This window comes from Sturnira hondurensis, unplaced genomic scaffold (genome assembly GCF_014824575.4).
Source record: "Sturnira hondurensis isolate 20B ecotype Veracruz unplaced genomic scaffold, ASM1482457v3 Scaffold0013931, whole genome shotgun sequence".
Classification (NCBI taxonomy): domain Eukaryota; kingdom Metazoa; phylum Chordata; class Mammalia; order Chiroptera; family Phyllostomidae; genus Sturnira; species Sturnira hondurensis.
Genome location: NW_028086562.1, coordinates 780,215 through 799,896, shown reverse-complemented (window position 1 = coordinate 799,896; position 19,682 = coordinate 780,215). Strand labels below are relative to the sequence as shown.

The 19,682-nt window shown below is 44.7% G+C and overlaps 1 protein-coding gene across 7 annotated transcripts in view; it reads left to right on the top strand.

The window, feature by feature from the left end:
* PER3 (period circadian regulator 3) overlaps positions 1 to 19,682 on the top strand; it is a 39,376-nt gene that overhangs the window by 8,080 nt on the left and 11,614 nt on the right. For 4 of the 7 annotated variants that reach the window (XR_005068813.1, XM_037062048.1, XM_037062049.1 and 1 more), the window contains exons 6-14: positions 203 to 254; positions 1,194 to 1,336; positions 3,455 to 3,533; positions 5,117 to 5,223; positions 5,442 to 5,598; positions 11,403 to 11,508; positions 12,649 to 12,789; positions 13,492 to 13,618; positions 15,951 to 16,083. Coding sequence is in view for 6 of the 7 variants with exons in the window: in XM_037062048.1 (XP_036917943.1) it covers positions 203 to 254; positions 1,194 to 1,336; positions 3,455 to 3,533; positions 5,117 to 5,223; positions 5,442 to 5,598; positions 11,403 to 11,508; positions 12,649 to 12,789; positions 13,492 to 13,618; positions 15,951 to 16,083 (1,045 nt within the window). In the remaining variant the exon portion in view is untranslated. The remainder of the gene's footprint in view (positions 1 to 202; positions 255 to 1,193; positions 1,337 to 3,454; positions 3,534 to 5,116; positions 5,224 to 5,441; positions 5,599 to 11,402; positions 11,509 to 12,648; positions 12,790 to 13,491; positions 13,619 to 15,950; positions 16,084 to 19,682) is intronic. The other 3 variants (XM_037062047.1, XM_037062051.1, XM_037062050.1) reach the window with 3 other exon arrangements.

Below are 19,682 nucleotides of genomic sequence, written 5' to 3'. Positions count from 1 at the left end.
ACCTGGAGGCTCCCGTTAGAACAGAAAACCCTGGACGCGACCAGATCTCAAAGTAAGGGTGGGGGGAGGCCTATTTTAATCAGAGTATCTCTCTCTTAAAAACCACTGTCTCGTTTGTGTGGTGACTGTGTGCCATTGTTTGAGGAAGTGCTGCTCTGCGGTGTCTCCAGGGATGTGAGTGACAGTTTCCCATTGTCCCCAGCAGCTTCGCAGTATGACTGTGCTCCAGTGAAGTCCTTTTTCTGCAGGATCCGGTAAGTGCAGGGGCCCGTGGAGGCCGCATGGTGGACCGGGCTTTGGTTTTATTCAGCGCTTACTTCGACCCTCTTGTGTTCGCCAGGTCTGTTGTGGATACAAAGGACAAGACTTGGTTCTTACCACAAGGAGTTTATAATTTGATTGAGGGGAAGAAACATCCTCATGAGAAAAGCAGATAATGTGCCAGGAAAAAGATCAGAGAGACACTCGTAACCTAGGGCACTTTCACGTGGCCGTTGTTGGGGCCCGTTCATTTGTTTGCTTTTTGTTGTTTGGTCGCATTTAAAATTAACTTTTGAAATTTTGAATAACTTGAAAAAAGCAAGACAGTATGTTTACGACAAAGACTCGGAAGGTCCAGAGATAACTAAACTACAGGAAAATAGACCACAATTACAATAGTAGTTAATTTCTCATAGGATTTAGTAGTGATTTTTTCTACTGAATTTGCCGCCGTGCTCACTACTGTTACACACTCATGCCGGTGCTCCCCTCACGATAAGGTGTCGCGGTGCCCATTGGGCGTTGGTGTGTGCACGTGGCGTTCAGGGGAGAAATCCAGGCCAGAGGCAGGTATCAGGCCGCCAGCGCAGGGAGGGTGCTGAGCCCAGGGCTCCAGGGCCCCAGCGGAGGAGCCAGCCCGGGGCGGGCCAGGAAAGGCCTCGTGGGGCGTCTCCTTCCGTCTGGACACACCCAGCGGGCCCCGCCTCTGCTCCTTGAAACCTCTCCCTCTTCCTTAACGGCGGGCTGGGGTTGCCCTGGGTATTGAAAATTTAAGCTAACCTTTCCCTTCTCTCTAAAATAAGTACGTTTAAGTGATTTTGATTGGGCTGTGTCTCTTTTAGAAATCACCAATGAAATATCTTTCCAGCCATGTTCCCATTGAGCCGATTGAGTGCGTCATTTCGGCCATGAACCATTTCTGTTCTTTGCAGCGGAGGTGAAAACAGAGAGCAAGAGAAGCATTACTACCCGTTCCGGATTATTCCCTATTTGATTCATGTGCACAGCTCTGCCCGGCCGGAATCGGAACCCTGCTGTCTCACGCTGGCTGAGAAGATTCACTCGGGTTATGAAGGTCAGTTGGAGTGTCTGTGTCCCCATGTCAGGAAGGGCCTGTGGGACAGCGGCGAGCACGCAGGCCTGCAGCTGGACGTGGGGCACACGTAGCCGGGTCTCGGGTGGCCATGTTTACTGACCGTGATGCCTTGCGCAGTACTCTCCTTCATGGACGGCCTGGCCTCGGGACTTGCCACACATACTTGGTTCTCGGATGTTTTCTCTACTGGTGACAGTCCGCTGGCCTTTTGCTTCTGTCTTGTGTGAAATTATGAGCATTGAAGTCATCGTAAAGTGAGGTCACAAGAATGAATTTAATTTTTTAAAGTGTTGTGAAGGCCCCTAGTTTTTATTGTGTGTAAATATAAACTTTTTAGGCTGATGGCAGAACTACATTTTAAAATTCGCACACCAGTGCAGAGCAGCTTCCATTATCATTTGAAATTACAGTCGCTTCTGCTGAAATGTGGCATGTGCTTTTCTAAAAATGCTAGGCCTATGCAAAAAAAAAAAATCCACAAAAGAAAAACCACAGGGCTTATGGGGAAAAAGAAGTTAGGGGCACAGTGCTCAAAAACTTAACCAAATATTAAAAGTAAGACAGGCCTCTATTAAAAACAGTAACGGTTTTAAACATTTAATGGTTAAGTAATGAAATTGGTGCAGCCACTATGGAAAACAGTATGAAAGTTTCTCAAAAGATTAAAAATAGAATTACTGTATGACCCCCAATTCCACTTTCAAGTATATATCAGAAGACATCCAAAACGCTCATTCAAAAAGATACACACCCTGTGTTCATTGCAGCGTAGTTCACGACAGCCAAGGTACGGAAATAGCCTCGCTGCCCACCCACAAACAGTTGGATAAGGAAGAGGTGGTACGTGCGCGCGCGCGCCTGTTTGTGTATTGGAATGTTAATCAGCCATAAAAAGAATAAAATCTTACCATTTGCAACAACATGAATAGACCTAGAGGCTGTTATGTTATGTGAGCTACAGACAGAAAGAGACATATGACTTCATTTATAGGTGGAATCTAAAGGGTGTTGTAAATGAACAAAATAGAAACAGAAGCAGACTCATCGGTGCAGAGAACAGACTGATGGTTACCAGACGTGGGGGAGATGGGGGACTGGGCGAGGAAGGTGAAGGGATTGAGAAGTACAAATCGGCGGCCGTGAGGGATCCAAAGGACAGCTTCGAGAATGCGGTCAGAATAGTGTAGTAACTGTGGATGGTGTCTGGTGAGTACCAGAGTTGTTGGGGGGTGGGCATTCACTTTGTAAATGGTGTAATTGTCTAATCACTCTGCTGTATACCTGAAACTAATATAAAATAGTATTGAATGTCAACTGTAATTGAAAAATAAAAACTTTAAGATGTGAAAAAAGAAATGCACACAATCCAGTAAACAGGGCTCCTCACCATGAAAAAGCCTCACAGTTTGCTTGTGGGAGTGGCTGTTGGAATGATGGGAGGAGTGTGAGGAAGTTTTCCTGAAATAAGTCTGGCAGTTCCGGCGTCAGACAGACAGACATGTCCTGTAACGCGGGGTGTGCTAGGAGGCGGGAGGCCGTCTGGGGCGTGAGCATGTTTTCGTGTGTTCCTGCATGACCTCAGTCGGTTAGATGTTTTCTGCATTCGCCTCTTGTTGCTCGCCACTGAAATCGTGCCTAAGCAGATGCAGACTTTGTATTATGCTCTGACTGTTCTCTAACACATTAATCACATTTTCAAAGCGAGCTGTGGCAGAACTGACCATACCAATTTTATCATGCAAATTATAAAATGTTCGTGTCATACTGACATTTTAAAACCTCTGTGTTTAATTCTATGCAAGCGCTAAAGATGACTAAACTGACTGTGAACTGAAAGGTGCTCCTGCTTTGACTGTAAGATTATTTGTGACGAGCGAGCTCTTCAGTGTACACGGCCTTCCCTGAAATTAGCTTTAGTGGGCATGACATTTTGACTTAATTAAAAGGTAGGTAATGATGCAAATTATTATCATCTAACTATAGCTTTGTCTGCTCAGAGTGAGACTCCACCATTTCACAAAACAGTTGCGTGAAGTGATTAGTTGAGTGGATGATTAATTACATATTTGCCTTTAAATGAATATCTGTTTTCCATAGCTCCTCGAATCCCAGTGGATAAAAGAATTTTTACCACAACACACACTCCAGGGTGTGTTTTTCTTGAGATAGATGAACGGTAAGTACTTCTTTAAGCCTAAGAGAAATTTGTTTCTGGAAATAAATACAAGTATGAAAAGGTTTATTCATGCTTAATACTTATACATTACATATCTGCTGCCTACCCATTATCTTTTGATTTTTGTTAGTTTGAAATTATTTGTGTTGTCTCAATTTTTAATATAAATATCTTTTAAATATGAAAAAAGGTGCACAAATACTGTGGGGAAATAGTCACATAATCTAAGAAATGTCGGTCATCTGAGTCACTGCATCAAAATCGTCTGGGGAACCTGCCAACAGATGGACTCACGGGCTCGCCACGGGCTCACAGGGCGGAGCTTCTCGGGTAAGAAAAATAAATATAAAACACTTCTAAGATTTGCAAGCTGTATTTGATTTCTGCTCTTTAGGTAAGTCAGGAGTTACTGTTCCCTTTACACAAAGGGACAATGAACATCCTCTTGTTTCCCCAGCACGGATGTGCTCTATAATCACAGACAAGGTGGCCCCAAGACTCTGGGCCCCGGCACCTGGTCTGGGGTTATTTCCACCAGACAGGTGCTTCCCGAACCAGTTTATGGCTTTTTTTAGTCTGAAGGGAGGGGGGAAAGACGGATTGTGTGTGTGCATGAGACTAAATTTATTTAAAGAATCGTTATTTATTTTGACTTAGCTCCTTCCTACTTTTTTAAGTGTTAAAGTAATCTTTTTTATTTAAAGAATAGTGATGTTGTTTTTTAATGTCTTTATTTGAAAAAATAAAATGTCATCTCCTGATCAGTACCCCTCCATTTTCCCCCAATTTATTTCAAATTTTTTCTTGGGAAATCTCAATTATCACACATAAACATAAAGTAAAAATGTTACAAACTTGGTACAGTTATGATATGTTAATTTTGTTTTTTTAAAAATCTTAACATCTGAAAATGGGTTTATTTCACAATAGATACCCTGTAATAGTAGTTGGTGAATTACTCTAATCTATAGAAAGTAAGATAATTTAACCAAGAATATTCTGAAAGTAGCTTAAATTTTACCACATTAGACACTATTTTCAATTTGAAGCAGAAAATGTCTGTGGGGTGGTTCTTCCCAAGCTGTCCCAAGGGCCTCACCACGACCTTCACCCCCAGACCTCTTGTCGTCCTGAGAGCGGCCGCATGCCAGCTGTCTGTCTGGTGTGGCCTTTGCGGGATATTGCATTTGTGTCATTTGCATCATACCATACATACTTAGAGTGTGCTGTGTTCATTTAACGTCATAAGCGTTGTCTGTGTTTGGATGTGATCTCTGTATGCTTTTTAAATTGCAGCGAAGTGGAGGACATAGGGCCTCAGCTGGACTTGCGAAACGTGTGGATTCTGGGTCTCACCCATGAAGCTCCGCCCTGAGAGCCTGCGGTGAGCCCAGGAGTCCCCAGACGATTCTGATGGAGTGAATCAGATAACCGACATTTCTTAGATTATGTGACTGTTTTCCCACAGTATTTGTGCACCGTTTTTCCAGATTTAAAATTAAGTGAACAAGTATCTTGTTAAAGTAGGTAGAGTGTAAAAAGTACTGCATGTAACCTGTTGCCTGTGCTGGGTCTGTGCCCAGAGCTGTGCCTCTGCTGGGATACCTCCCTCAGGACCTGGTCGGAACGTCCATCCTAACATACCTGCATCCGGAAGATCGCGCTCTGATGGTCGCTGTCCACCAAAAAGGTGAGGACAGACTTCTTTGTGGGAGGAAGTTATTTTCTTAGTCATGGATCTGATTTTTTGTTTCATTTTTTTATTAGAGCTTAACCTTTAATCAGGTCAATGATGTATTGAAACTGCTAAGACAACTTATTTTCCTACTTTGACATTCTTAAAAATTTATAAATAAAGGCCAGAAAATCATATTTGTAATGTTTGTGTTCAACTCTTATTTTGTATAGTGCTGAAGTATGCGGGCCACCCTCCCTTTGAACATGCGCCCATCAGATTTTGTGCCCAGAATGGCGATTACGTCATCCTGGACTCCAGCTGGTCCAGCTTTGTGAACCCATGGAGTCGGAAGGTCTCATTCATCATGGGCCGGCACAAAGTGCGAACGTAAGCCCATCATTTTTACATTGTCTAAAAGAATCTTGTTTTATCAAATAGTACTCCTTCATGCACTTACTCCATCTTGAATCAGTTAACACATGAACTAAATGGAAAAAAACAAAAGGGTTTTTTGTGTGCTTTTGGAGGACAGTTGAGCAATACGTATCAAGGGCCTTGAAAGATTTCTGTCTTTGACCTTACGGTTCATCCGTAAATGTTCTAAGGAAGTAGTGGGTAAACACAGAAAAGCTGTAGAAAGAAAAGATGTATTTTGAGATTTAATCATAATGGCAGATTTACAGTAGCTTAAATGGACATGGTTAACTAATCTAGAATACTTGCTTGACATGTTATTATGTTGGTGAGTAAACATTTTTACAAATTCTGGTCAAGATGGTGGCATAGGTAAGCACAGCTCACCTCTGTTCATGACTGCATCAAAATTACGACTAAATTATAGAACAACCATCACTCAAAACTGTGAGAAATCAAGTTGAATGGAAGTTTGACGACTGTGGAGGTAAAGAAATCACACCCATCCAGACTGGTAGGAGGAGTGGAGAAGCAGAACAGGCTGGTCCCACATCCACGTGCGGTGAATAAAAACTCAGGAGGGACATCTCGGGAACGAGGAGTCCGAGGCCCGCACCAGGCCCTCCGGGCTGGGACTCCAGTGCCAGGAAAATGAGTGCCTGTAACTCATGGCTGCAAAACCAGCAGGAATTGAGTCAGTGGAAGAAAACTCTGGAGTCCCAAACAGTTCCTCTTGAAAAATGTGCACATGGACTTACTCAGACTCACTTCCTCTGAGCTCCAGCACTGGGGTCGCAGCTTGAAAGGCACTAGTGGTATTGGGGGGGGGTGGGGACTGAAGTGTCTGGCATCAACGTGAGAGTTGGGGAACAGCTTTCTCCCGGACGGAAAGGTGAGCAGAGGCCATTGTCCCTTTTCCCAACCCTCGCCCCACAGAGGCAGCAGGCAAGTGTCATATCTGAGACCCTGTCAACCAGGCTAACACCATCCTGCCCTGGAGGTCCCTGAGGCTCCGTCCCACCCAATTTACAAGTTTTAACAGTGGTTTTTTCAGATGAATAACTGGTCTGGGCTCATGCTTCACAACTTCCTAAATTTTTCAAATGAGCAACAGCTGTGACCTCAGTGAGCCTCCAATCCCCATACCTCTTGCTAAGTGGCCCCAGGGCAGGTAGCAGCAGCCAGCCCAGATNTCTCCCGGACGGAAAGGTGAGCAGAGGCCATTGTCCCTTTTCCCAACCCTGGAACAGCTTTCTCCCGGACGGAAAGGTGAGCAGAGGCCATTGTCCCTTTTCCCAACCCTCCCCCCACAGAGGCAGCAGGCAAGTGTCATATCAGACCCCATCAACCAGGCTAACACCGTCCTGCCCTGGAGGTCCCTGAGGCTCCGTCCCACCCAATTTACAAGTTTTAACAGTGGTTTTTTCAGATGAATAACTGGTCTGGGCTCATGCTTCACAACTTCCTAAATTTTTCAAATGAGCAACAGCTGTGACCTCAGTGAGCCTCCAATCCCCATACCTCTTGCTAAGTGGCCCCAGGGCAGGTAGCAGCAGCCAGCCCAGATCCACAGCTTGGCTTTGCCTGGGAATCTCCAAGCCCAGCACAAGGAGCAGCCATCTCAGACTGCTTTATAGCTCAGGAAGGGTGGCCCTGGTCAAAAGACAGGTGGGGTCTGACCTTGGCCTACAACACCCAGGAAACTCCAGGGACAGTGCACCCAATGGACAGCGACAAACTGTGTTGAAGCACCACCACCCTACCACTGCACAGCTGATCCTCCACGGAGGACAGAGGTTGGTGGTCAGTGGTCACAGCCAATCCTTGCAGCTGACTGGCCTGGGTGGATTTCTCCCATTGACCTGCCAAGGGTAACCAAGGTTCAACTGTAAGATGAGGGTATACTTAGCCCACACAAAGGGTGCACCTTGAGTGCCCAACTTGGGTGACGGGAGGCTGTGCCACTGGACCCTATAGGCCACCAACTACATTAGGCCACACGATCAAGATAGGGAGTCATAGCAGCTCTACCTAATACACAGAAAGAAACACAGGGAGGCTGCCAAAATGAGGAGGCACAGAAACATGGCCCAAATGAAAGAACACAAAAATCCAGAAAAAGAACTAAAAAATGGAGATAAGCAATCTATCAGATGCAGAGTTTAAAACACTGGTTATGAGGATGCTCAGGGAACTTAGTGAGGACCTCAACAGCATAAAACAGATCCAGTCAGAAATGAAGGATTCACTAACTGAAATAAAGAACAATCTACAGGGAAATAACAGCAGAGTGAAGGAAGCCAAGAATCAAATCAATGATTTGGAACATAAGGAAGCAAAAAACAACCAATCAGAACAACAAGATGAAAAAAAAATTTTTTTAAAAGATAGTGTAAGGTGTCTCTGTAAACGTTCCAATATGTACATCAAAAGGAGAAGAGAAAGGGTAAGAAATTGAAAATTACTTGAAAAAATAATGAAAGAAAACTTCTCTAATTTGGTGAAGGAAATAGACATGTAAGTCCAGGAAGCACAGAGAGCCCTGCACCAGATGGATGCAAAGAGGTCCACTCCCAGACACATCATAATTAAAATGCCCAAAGGTGAAAGATAAAGAGAGAATCTTAGAAGCAGCAAGAAAAAAGCAGGTAGTTTCCTACAGGGGAGTTCCCATAAGACTCTCAGATGATTTCTCCACAGGAACTTTGCAGGCTAGAAGGGATTGGCAAGAAATATTCCAGGTCATGAAAAGCAGGGATCTACAGCCAAGATTCGTATACCCAGCAAAACTATCATTTGGAATCAAAGGGTGGATAAAGGGCTTCCCAGGCAAGAAAACACTAAAAGAATTCATCCTCACTAAGCCATTATTATATGAAATATCAAAGGGACTTATTTAAGAAATGAAGATAAAAACCATGAACAATAAAATGGCAACAAATACATATCTCTCAACAAATGAATCTAAAAAACAAGCTAAGCAATAAGAGGAACAGGGAGGACAGAATCATGGATACGGATTGCATTTTGATGGTTGCCAGATGGGAGGTGGAGGGGGAGAATGGGTGCACAGGTGAGGGGATTAAGGAATACAAATAGGTAGTTACAGAATAGCCTTGGGGGTATAGAGTACAGTATATAGGAAATGAAGAAACCAAAGAACTTACGCGCATGACCCGTGGACACAAACAGTTGGGGGGGGTTGCCTGAGGGAATGGGGTGTGCTGGGTGGAGGGCAGCAAAGGGGGAAAAATTGAGACAACTGTAATAGCAGTTGTCTGCTATTGATTATTGTCTGCTATCAAAAATTTTATTGATTACAAATTTTATAATCAATAAAATACAATTTAAAAATTCTTACATAGATTGTACAACATGGGAAAGTGATGTGTTAGATGTAAAAAGCAGTGTACAAAATTGTTTATACCATGCACCTATAATTGTCTAAAATGCAAACACTATGAAATATGAAAAAGATTAGAAGGAAATAAAATACAAATTTTGTTTTTGTGTCGGGTAGTGGGATTGTAGATATAAATTTTTTTGCCTTTTTAAAATTTTAAAGATTCTTTAAAATTTGTTTTCCTGCCTGCATGGCTGGTTCAAGATTATTTGATTGCTCTTTCCTGTTCATTTGACATAATCCGGGAACTGGATGGAGAGCAGCCTGGCCCACCACCCTCGGAGCCTAAAATGCTCCTCGTCCCTTCATTTTTTGGTCCATTTAAAATTGACATGTAGGTTCCTCGACTGGACCATAGGTTTCCCTTTGATGTCTTTTTTTTTAAGGATGGAAATTGAATTTAACGTTATCGTCGTGCTGAGACCGAGGTGTCTCTCGAACTTTGTTATACGGCTGTGTGCGCATGAGCATAACCCAAGAGCAGCTGGTCTGCCTCCTGGCCCATTTGACCACATCTCAGACTGTGTTGCATGTGCACAGCCATGGTGAGAGATGGGCTTCACAGCGCACCTGCCTCTTTGTCCTCTGGGGCTCAGCTCTCAGCAGAGCAGGGCTGGAAGCTTAATGGAAGAAACGGGCTCCTTGCCACCATAGCTCAAGAGACTGACATGTGCCAAAAAGCTAACTTAGTAATTAAGAAATATGATTGCCAAGTAAGTGCTGTGCATGTTGGTCACAAAGGACTTTTTTCCTTGGCAGGGAAACTTACTGGGAAATGAACATAAAATCAGATGCTTGCTTAGCGTGAATTTAGACTAGTGAATAGGAGACGTCCATCCGGGTGTCTGTTGGTTGGTCTCTGTGCTCTCCATAGTCAGTGCTGGCGACAAGGCCTGGATTCCTCGAGTCGTCCTTTCAGTTCTTTGATTGAATACATATGAAATTAACTTGACATATAAGGACTCACAATGCTGTCACAAGTTAATTTAAAAATTAACTGTTGTTAATTTTTAAAAATTAACAACAGTTCTCTGATCCATGTGGCTCAGGTGGTTGGGTGTCATCCCACAAAGCAAAAGGTCGCCAGTTTGATTCCCGACTAGGAATAAGCACATGCTTGGGTTGTGGGTTGGGTCCCCAGTCAGGGCGCAACCAATCAGTGCTTCTCTCCCTCTTTTTCTCCCTCCCCTCCCCTCTAAAAAATAAGTTAATTAAAAGTTTTATGTAAATTGAGACCTGTGTTTATTAAAAATATATTACAACAATATTCATGTCTCACGATTTAGAATTAAGGGAAAGAACTCAAGAGTCTAGTATTACTCTCTTGTACAATAATTATCCGTTACATTTATAAGTTGTTTTAATGCATTTATTTTTTTAAATAAGTTTCTACAGATCACATACTGTTACAGGGACTATGCTAGACCCTGGGAATGAGATGACAGATGGTCTTGCGACTGTCATGAAGCCCACAGGGCAGTGGAGAGGCAGTTAATAGAGACGGCCAGCAGGGTTTAGGACAGTGACAGTTGAAAGGGAGAGGCTCTGAGAGAGTTCAGGACCGTCCCCATCTCTGTGTGGGGCAGAGTATGGGGGGCACGTCTGGTCCCTTCCAGACTCCCTGCTCAGACCACACCAGCTAGGTGACCTGGCACGAGCGTCCACTGCAGGTGAAGCAGACGGCAGCTGGTAGAGCACTTGCACCTCGTGGGGTTCAGAAAGCGCTGGCCATTCTCACGACGTAGAGCCGGCCCACTGCCTCCGCATCGGGGGCCCAGAGAGGCGTCAGGCCTCTTCCTTGTTCTTCCACGGGCGTGTCTGCTCCTCACTGAGTGCGGGCAGGAGATGCAAAATGCTCTAGAATTTGGACGGAGTTAGGACTTGGAGGAGTGCTGACAGCCACATTGTCACCACTAAGGTGTGTTGCAAACTCATCTTCATTACCTGCCTTTAAGTCCTTAGGTGCTTCAGCCATTCAGTGGTGCTTGGCAAACCTAGGGTCCTAGATTCCCTACAGTGCATTACTCAGTTCCTGCTAAATCTTGAGACCAGTAGTTGTTGATGTTTCAGTAACTAAGGAGGTTCCTTGCCACTGAATTTAGATTTATATACATGAATGGTGCTGAAACAGTTGTAGAAAGACTACAGCTACAGAGAGACTATAGAAACCTGTTTATCGGTATCAATATGTATTGATCAGTATTTTCTCGTCTATTCTGTGAATAGAATTTTAGCTTCGTATTTTCTGTATTCAAAGTCAAAGAGTTGCTTTGTAGAAGCATAGGTTTATTGTTTGAATATTAAAAATCACATTAGACTTCACTGGCAATGAATTTTACATTGCTTGGCTCAACCTGCACTTGGTATTTTGTAGGAGTCCATTGAATGAGGATGTTTTTGCTACCAGAATAAAAAAGGCGAACAACAATGACAAAGACATAACAGAATTACAAGAACAAATTCACAAACTTCTGTTACAGGTAAAATGAGAGGTTTTTAAAAGGATTTCATTTGTTTACTTTTAGGTAGAGGGGGAGTGGGAGGGGAAGAGAAGAGCGGGAATGGCAGTACAAGACAAACATGGATCGGCTGCCTCTCATACGCACCCCAGCCAGGGGCCTGGCCCTCAACCCTGGCCTGTGTCCTGACCAGGGATTGAACTGGTGACCTTGTGCTTTGCCAGGTGACTCCCAGTCAACGGAGCCACACTGGTCAGAGATCAAATGATTTGAAAAAACAACACAAAATTCCCATGATAGTGTTTTATTTTAGTATTCTGTCTTAGTAAGGTCACTTCACAGACAAACTGCAGAGAGAAGTCCTTATCCTCTGTATTCCCAAGGTTTTTTGTCTTCCTCTCTGATGTTTTTTAAATTAAATTTTATTAATCTTTTCCCTTTTTCTGTATTAAATACACAGAACATTTTGTAATAACTCATTTTCAGACAACAAAACAGAGTAAGCAGTGGGACAGAAGTTATTCTGAGAGAATTCTTCTTGTATTCCAAGAACAACCAGTGTGCTCAGCCTCTGGGTTTTGGCTTGAGTATTTTTTAGAATAATTCCAGTTTTAAGGTGGGGGAGAGGGCTGGCCAGTCTCAGTATCTGGTTATTATAAGGCAGAAGTAGGAAAAACAGCTTGTTGAAAACAGATATCAAAAATGATTTCTATTAGAGATTCAAGCAGTGAACTTGGAAAGCAGGTGCTGAGGGCGTCACCGGTCTCGCCAACCCCCGGGGCTCGCATGGCGCCTGCGGAGGGAGCTCCTGCAAGAGCCACGCTGTGTCTCGTTCCCTCTGTCTGTCCCACACGCAGCCTAAAGAACAAGCTACTTGCTGATTTTGGTAAATCACAATGTAGCTTTAAAATTTTTTTTTTGTTCCAGAAATACCTACTTAGACTAGAAAACTAGATTTTTCCCTTAAAAATTACAGAAATGCCGGGGGAATGTTTCTCATGTCTGCGTTAGAGTGAGGAGCGTCAACCTTCACACCCCTAATTTAGGGTTTCAGAAATGTTAGTCTTCATTTTGTGATGACTTAGATAAGCTCTGGGGAGCCGATGCCTAACTCTGACCTCCACATGGCCAGTAACCCCCGAGTCGGCTCTGTCCTCACAGCCAGTTCACGTGAGCGCGTCCAGCGGCTACGGCAGCCTGGGGAGCAGTGGGTCCCAGGAGCAGCACATCAGCGTGGCCTCCTCGAGTGAGTCCAGCGGGCCCTCCAGGGAGGACGCCCAGAAGGAGCCGGTGAGTGGGCGGGTGTGCACCCTTCTCCCCTCTGTCTCGGTACCTGGGCCGCGGTGCTGGTTCTGCAGCCTGGCACTGGGCCTCTCGGTCAGGCCCCTAACATAAAGACCCTCCGTGTTAGCAGAGATTCTCATTTGTTTGGTTTGGGAAATGTGAAAAGAAAATACCATCTTTGGAAAGAAAGTGGTATTTGGGTTGATAGCATACTTTCTATATATTAGCATGTTGTAAAGAGATTTGTTTATATTTGTTGAATTTATTGGGGCGACATTGGTTAATAAAATGATACAGGTTTGAGGTGTACGATTCTGTAACATGTCATCTGTCCACTGTGTTCTGTGTTCATCATCCCAAGGCGCCTATCACCATTTGTTACCCCCTTTCACCTTCTCCCTCCCCTCACCCCCTTTCCTTCCGGTAGTCACTGTTATCTGTGTCTGTGAGGGTTTGTGTTTTCTGTTTGTTTGTTTGCTGCTTACTCCCTTCCCCTTTGTCCCCAGCCCCCGCAGCCCCGCCCCTCTGATGGCTGCCAGTCCGTGAGCAGGTTTACTTAGTTCTGTCTGCACTATGGTAGTGTGGTGGGGACTGAACTCAGGCTATTACTCTGCTTTTCATTGTCATGTGTTCAGAGAACCAGAAGCTAAATGTCTTTTGTTATATACCTTTTAATGTTCATTTTTATAATATTTGAAACACTTTATTCTTCCCCCTAAGTTGACTTTGCAGCAGGTCTATGCCAGTGTAAACAAAATAAAAAATCTGGGCCAGCAGCTATACATCAAGTCAATGACCAAATCACCCAACAAGCAAGCGTTGCGGACACAGCCAGGACAGCCTGGCGGTGAGTCGGCAGGGCCCCTGGCGCGCCCTGCACTCTTCTGCATGGGTGTGGGTGTGAGTGTGTGAGCGTGAGGCCACGAGGCCGTGCTGTCCCTCTGGGGGTCACTTGCTGGGGTAGTAATGGTGATGATAATGACGGCAGCAGCAAGGGCTATGCTCAAAACTCAAGGGCACTAGAGCGTGGTTGCTTCTCCTGGCTGGTGTGGCTCAGTGGGTTGAGCACCGGCCTGCAAACCAAGGTGTTGTTTGCTGGTTCAATTCCCAGTCAGGGCACATGCCTGGATTGTAGGCCAGGTCTCTGGTTGGGGACATCCGATGGATGTTTTTCTCACACACTGATGTTTCCATCCCTCTCTTTCTCCTTCCCTTCTCTTCTCTAAAAATTAAAGAAAATTGAGAAAAAATGTAATTGCAATGTACTTCTAGTAAAGAATTGATGTTTCTGATGCCAGCGTATTCATAGATTCCCCCTCATGAACTGTCTATAAACCAAACGTTCATTTGAAAATACATTTCAGGTAATAAAGTATAGTAAAATACTAATCCCTACCTGTCATTACAAACAAATGGAGAACACTTATGACCTAAGTTGAATGAAAAACTTGGCATTTTTCTTTATATATGTATATTTTTTTCAAATATGACGTAAGCAGCACTGTATAGGAATTGGGTCAATCATGATAAATTACATTCTTTTGAAAAATTTAACCTACTTGCATTATGTGACAGAGGAGAGTTCAGTGAGGTTGACGTCCAGTTTTATTCGCTTTTGGTTTAGCTGACTTCCCCTTCATTTTCCTCCCTGAGTATTAATGTGGATTTGGGAGTTGTTACAGGTCTGGGCGCCTGAGCATGACGTGCGGTCTCTACTGTTGTCCGTTCACGCGGTAGCGGGAGGTTCCTCTCTGTCGGCAGTGACCGCTGCCACGCGTCCGGTCCGGACGTGGCGCCCACAGCAGAAAGGCTGGGCCCGCTCCTCCGGGCTGTCCCGGAGCCGGCAGTGTGCCCTCCAGACTTAGCAAGCCCGCACTTCGCTGTGCTCCTCTCGCCTTGGTGGGGGCTTAGCGTTCTGTGTTCCTTCTGTGATGTGAGGGCGCAACAAGGTGGAAATGACGGCTTTTTGTGTCCCTTGAAAGGGTCGGATTCCCTCTCTCCACGAGAGTTCATCTTAAATGTCTTTCTTGCTGTGTATCGTTATCCCACATCTTGGCAGAGAAAATTCTTTGGGCGGATTTAAAATCTAAGTTTTTTTAAAACTTCTTTCTTTTTAAAAAAAAGATTTTATTTATTTATCTTTAGAGGGGAGGGGAAGGGAAGGGAAGGAAAGAGAGAGAGAAATATCAATGTATGGTTGCCTCTCGTGAGTCCCCTGCTGGGAACTGGCCTGCAACCCAGGCATGTGCCCTGACTGGGAATTGAACCACGATCGTGTGGTTCGCAGGCCCGTGCTCAATCCACTGAGCCACACCAGCCAGGGCAAAATCTAGGTTTTCAAAGTGTTTTCTTTATTGCCCAGTCCAGTCAGTGCTGTGTGCTCTGTCTGGTCCCAGGGCCTCGCATCAGGGTCACAGTGTTACGTCCTGACCTCTGGGTGTGCTCTCAGAGTAGAAATCCTGCGTCCTGTCCCGCTTTATTCAGTTTCTTACCATCTGCCCTCCGGCATCACAGAAAGCGCCGTTGGGCACCAGGCCAGCATGGGCTGCACTGTGCACTTCTCGTGGTGACACCTAAGGTGTGCACAGTGCCAGGTACCTACTTGTGCCAGGACGGCCCAGTCATGCAGGTGGTTTCAGATCACCAACCCTTCACCCAGTAGCTTTGTTCCTGGATGCCGTTCGTCTCAAGTGTTTCTCTCCTTTTTAAAAATACAGTCATACGCATATCTTTTTGTGTCAGTGCATTCAGAACGGAGCTCATTTTTAATAGCTGTATGGTACTCTATGGAGTGTGTTTATTCTGAAGTACCATGACTTCACTTTGCTGAATAAGTACATGTCCTTAAGAATAATGTATGTTTAGCCCTGGCTGGTGTGGCTCAGTGGATTGAGCTCCAGCCTGCAAATCAAAAGGTCACTGGTTTGACCTCTGTCAGGGCACATGCCTGGGCTTCCGGCCAGGTCCCTGGTTGGAGCGTGTGAGAGGCAGCCGGCCCATGACTCTCTCATACATTGATGTTTCCCTCCCTCCCTCCCTCCCTCCCTTCCTCCCTTCCTTCCTTCCTTCCTTCCTTCCTTCCTTCCTTCCTTCCCCTCTCTCTAAATGTAAGTAAAAATAAAATCTTTTTTAAAAAAGAATGATTAGTTTTCATTGTACATACTTTCATTCTGTTTTAGGTGAGCAGAAGGCCTTTACATCCTTACGGACACTGAAAAACAGCAGCACGAACACGGAGCCTTGTGAGGGTTTGAGAAAAGACCAGCATAGCCCGTCCTATCAGCAGATAAACTGCATCGACAGTGTTATCAGGTGTGAAACACATTTAGATAACATGTCAGTTTTTCCAAAGGCGCATACCATTGTGTCTGTGAAGCCTTTATGTAATATAGCTGTATTTTATAGCTGTTGTCTTGATTTTTCACTATAAATTGATAGGTATTTATGGACTGCCTACTTACTACATACAGTTTATAATATATGCAGGATTTGGGGGGATGCAAAAAAATAGAAGCTACGTTTCTTTTCTAAAGGAGCAACTGAATAGTTGAGAAGACAACACCTGCACTTTTCAAATTTTAATGTTGTGAGATCAATTCACGCCCACAGTAAAAGTAAAAGAGAGGCAGCCACCCAGCAATTCAGGCTGGGATGTCAGGGAAGATGCCATTAGGGAAGAAGTACATGGTCAGCATCATCCTTTTTTCTCTCTCTTTCAATTTTCAATTTCTTGGGCATCCTTAACTATGAGAAAGCACCTCTGCACGGCGTAGCAGTGCACTCGGGAGGCCCGTCCACCTGTAGCTACACATGGGCAGCGGGCCCACAGCAGTGGCAGCAGGGCCGGCAGGGAGCCCGCACGGCCTTCCTGGCAGAGGAGAGGGAGAGGGAGCGTGGTGGGCTGGGGTCGGCCTCGTTGGGCGTCCTGCAGTTGGAGGGGTCCGTTGCTCTCTGAGGAGAGACCTCGGGGAGGGAAAGGAAAAGGACGTGGGCAGGCAAAGACAACAGAAGGGAGATGTCCGCTCGGGGTTCTGGCAGGGCGGTTGTCCGTGAACCTCTGGGGATGCCCACCCCCAGCCTGAGGACCCTCTCTCAGGCCACGGGCCCACCTAAAGCCCCAGTGCTGAGTACACAGTTCTCCTGCTCTGCTCTGTGCTTAGTTTTTCCTTCTGGCAGCTTTTTTAAAGGTGTGTGCTCCCAGCCTTAGCACTGGTAAGACAGACCCCAAACTTGTTACCGTAGCACCCCTTTCTGGAAGAAAGAAAAGGGGGGCTCGTCATTACCAAACCGTTCAACTGTTAGAAACAAAGTGGACGAGTCCTTGCCCGAGTAAGGAAGGGGTTTGCTGCCTCCGGGGCAGCGAGAGAGGCACTTCACATCACACACCGTGAAACGTCACGGCAAGGCGGGCCCCAAAGAGAAGATAGCGGTTTTCCAACAACCGGATGTGGAGACGTGGCATATTGCTGTCTAACTGGTAAAAGTGCAAACCAGCTGTGTGGAGAAATTCAGCAAGCTACAAGAAAACTCAGAAGGGTGACATGATGATCTCAGGAATGAAGCTAACGAATAGGAGGAGTACATTACCAAAAAGATGGAAATTCTAAAGAAGCACCAAATTCTGGAACTGGAGAACTCAATAAATGAGATAAAGAATGCATCAGAGCCCTGACTGGTGTGGCTCAGTGGATTGAGTGTCAGCCTGTGGATCAGGGGGTCATGGGTTCTATTCCCTGTCAGGACATATGCCTGGGTTGTGGTCCAGGTCCCTGGCTGGGGGCATGCAAGAGGCAGCCAATCCATGTGTCTCTTGCACATTGATGTTTCTCTCCCACTCTTTCTCCAGTCCTTCCCCTCTCTCTAAAAATAAGTAAGTAAAATCTTTAAACAAAAAGAATGCACTGGAAATACAACAGGTCAGATGGAAGAATTAATGTAGTGGAGATAGGAATCTAAAAATGATTATGGTTGAAGAAGAGAGAAAACCAAGATTTTTGAAGGGTGAATAAACCCTACAAGAGCTATCAGACACCATTCAAAAAGTCAACATGAGGACAGCGGGCACTCCAGGTAGAGCATTCTGCACTGCGTGGGTGCCAAAACCAGGGCACCAAAGGAAAAGAGAACTAAACCCATATTCCTGATGGATGTGGGTACAAAAATTGTTAGCAAAATGTTAGCAAATTAAACAACAAATTGAAAGGGTTATACCCCATGAGCAAGTGGAATTTATCCCTGGAATGCAAGGATCCATCCCCAGAATGAAGAAAAAGCATTTGGTAAAATACAACATCCTTTTAGGATTTAAAAAAAAAGGTCTTTACAAATTATATATATATAAGGAACATACGTTAACACAGTAAAGGCCCTGAGCAGCAGACCCACAGCTAGCATTATACTCAGTGGGGGGAAAGTGTTTTCTCCAAGGTCAGTAACACGGATGCCCACTCTCGCCACTCCTATTCAATATAAGACTAAAAATCCAAAAATAAAAGGCATCCAAACTGGAAAGGAAGAAGTAAAATTGTTGCTATTTGCTATGACCTGATCTGTTATATAGGAAATCCCAAAGAGGCCATCACAACCTGTCGGAATGAAGCAGCGGGGTCAGTGAAGTGGCGGGGTGTGGAGTCAACACAGCGGTCCATTGCGTTCCTTTACACCAACGGCGAAGCATCTGGAGAGGAGTGAAGAAAATCATCTCATTCACAGTAGCATCAAAACAGTAAAATGCAGAGGAATAGATTTAACCAAAGAAGTGAAAGATCTGTGCAATGGGAACTACAAGGCTTTGCTGAAAGAGACTGAAGAACTTGACACAAGCAAATGTAGACATTCCATGTTTATGGGTAGGAAGAAGTAATACTGTTTAAATGGCCAAGTATGGCCCAAAGCTCCCTACAGGTTCAGTGCAGCCCCCATCAAAACACCAAAGGCATTCTTCCCCGAAATAGGAGGAAGAATGTGTGTGGAGAGAAAATTTGTGTGGAGTTGCAAAAGACTCTGAAGCAATCCTGAGGGGGAAAAAAGACAAGTCCAGATGTATCACACTTCCAGATTTCAAATGATACTACAAAGCTATAGTAATAAAAAAACAGTATGCACACAAATAAACACAGTGATGCCATGTGTAGATGCTGATATAGACACAGGTATAATATATTTGACTAGTATTTGATGGGGAGCCAAGAATACCCAATAGGAAAAGGATAGTTTCCTTAACATATCATGCTGGGAAAATTGGGAAAACATATTCAAAGCCATGAAACTAGACCCCATCCAATGCCACTCAGAAAAATTAGCTCGAAATGGATGAAAAACTAAACATAAGACTTGATACCATAAAACTGGAAGAAAACATGGGGAAGAAGCTGACTGATGCTGTTCTTGGCAGTGATTTTTCAAATGATGCCAGAAGCACAAACAACAACAGAAGTCCCAAAGTGGAGCTGCATCCAACGCAAAAGCTTCTTGCATAGTAAAAGAACAAAATTTAAAACCAACCTACAGAATGGAGATTTTCATGAGCCCTATAGCAGATAGGGGGTTAATATCCAAAAAATACAAAGGAATCAGTCAACAACAGCAACAAAAAAGATCTGACTTACATGGGTGGAACTAAACACATTTTTTCCAAAGAAGACATCAAAGTGGCCAATCAGTGCGTGAAGTGATGTTTAACGTCTCTAATCATTATGGAAATGCTAATCAAAACCACAGTAATGAGCTAGTACCTCACACCTTTTCAGAGTGGATATTGGTGAGAAGACGAGATGGTAGGTGCTGGTGAGGACGTGAAAAGGGAGCCCTTATGCACTGTTGGTGGGAACGTAAACTAGTCCAACCACTGTGGAAGGCAGTGTGGAGGCTCACCCAGAATTAAAGAGAGGTCTGCCATGCACTGCAGAAGT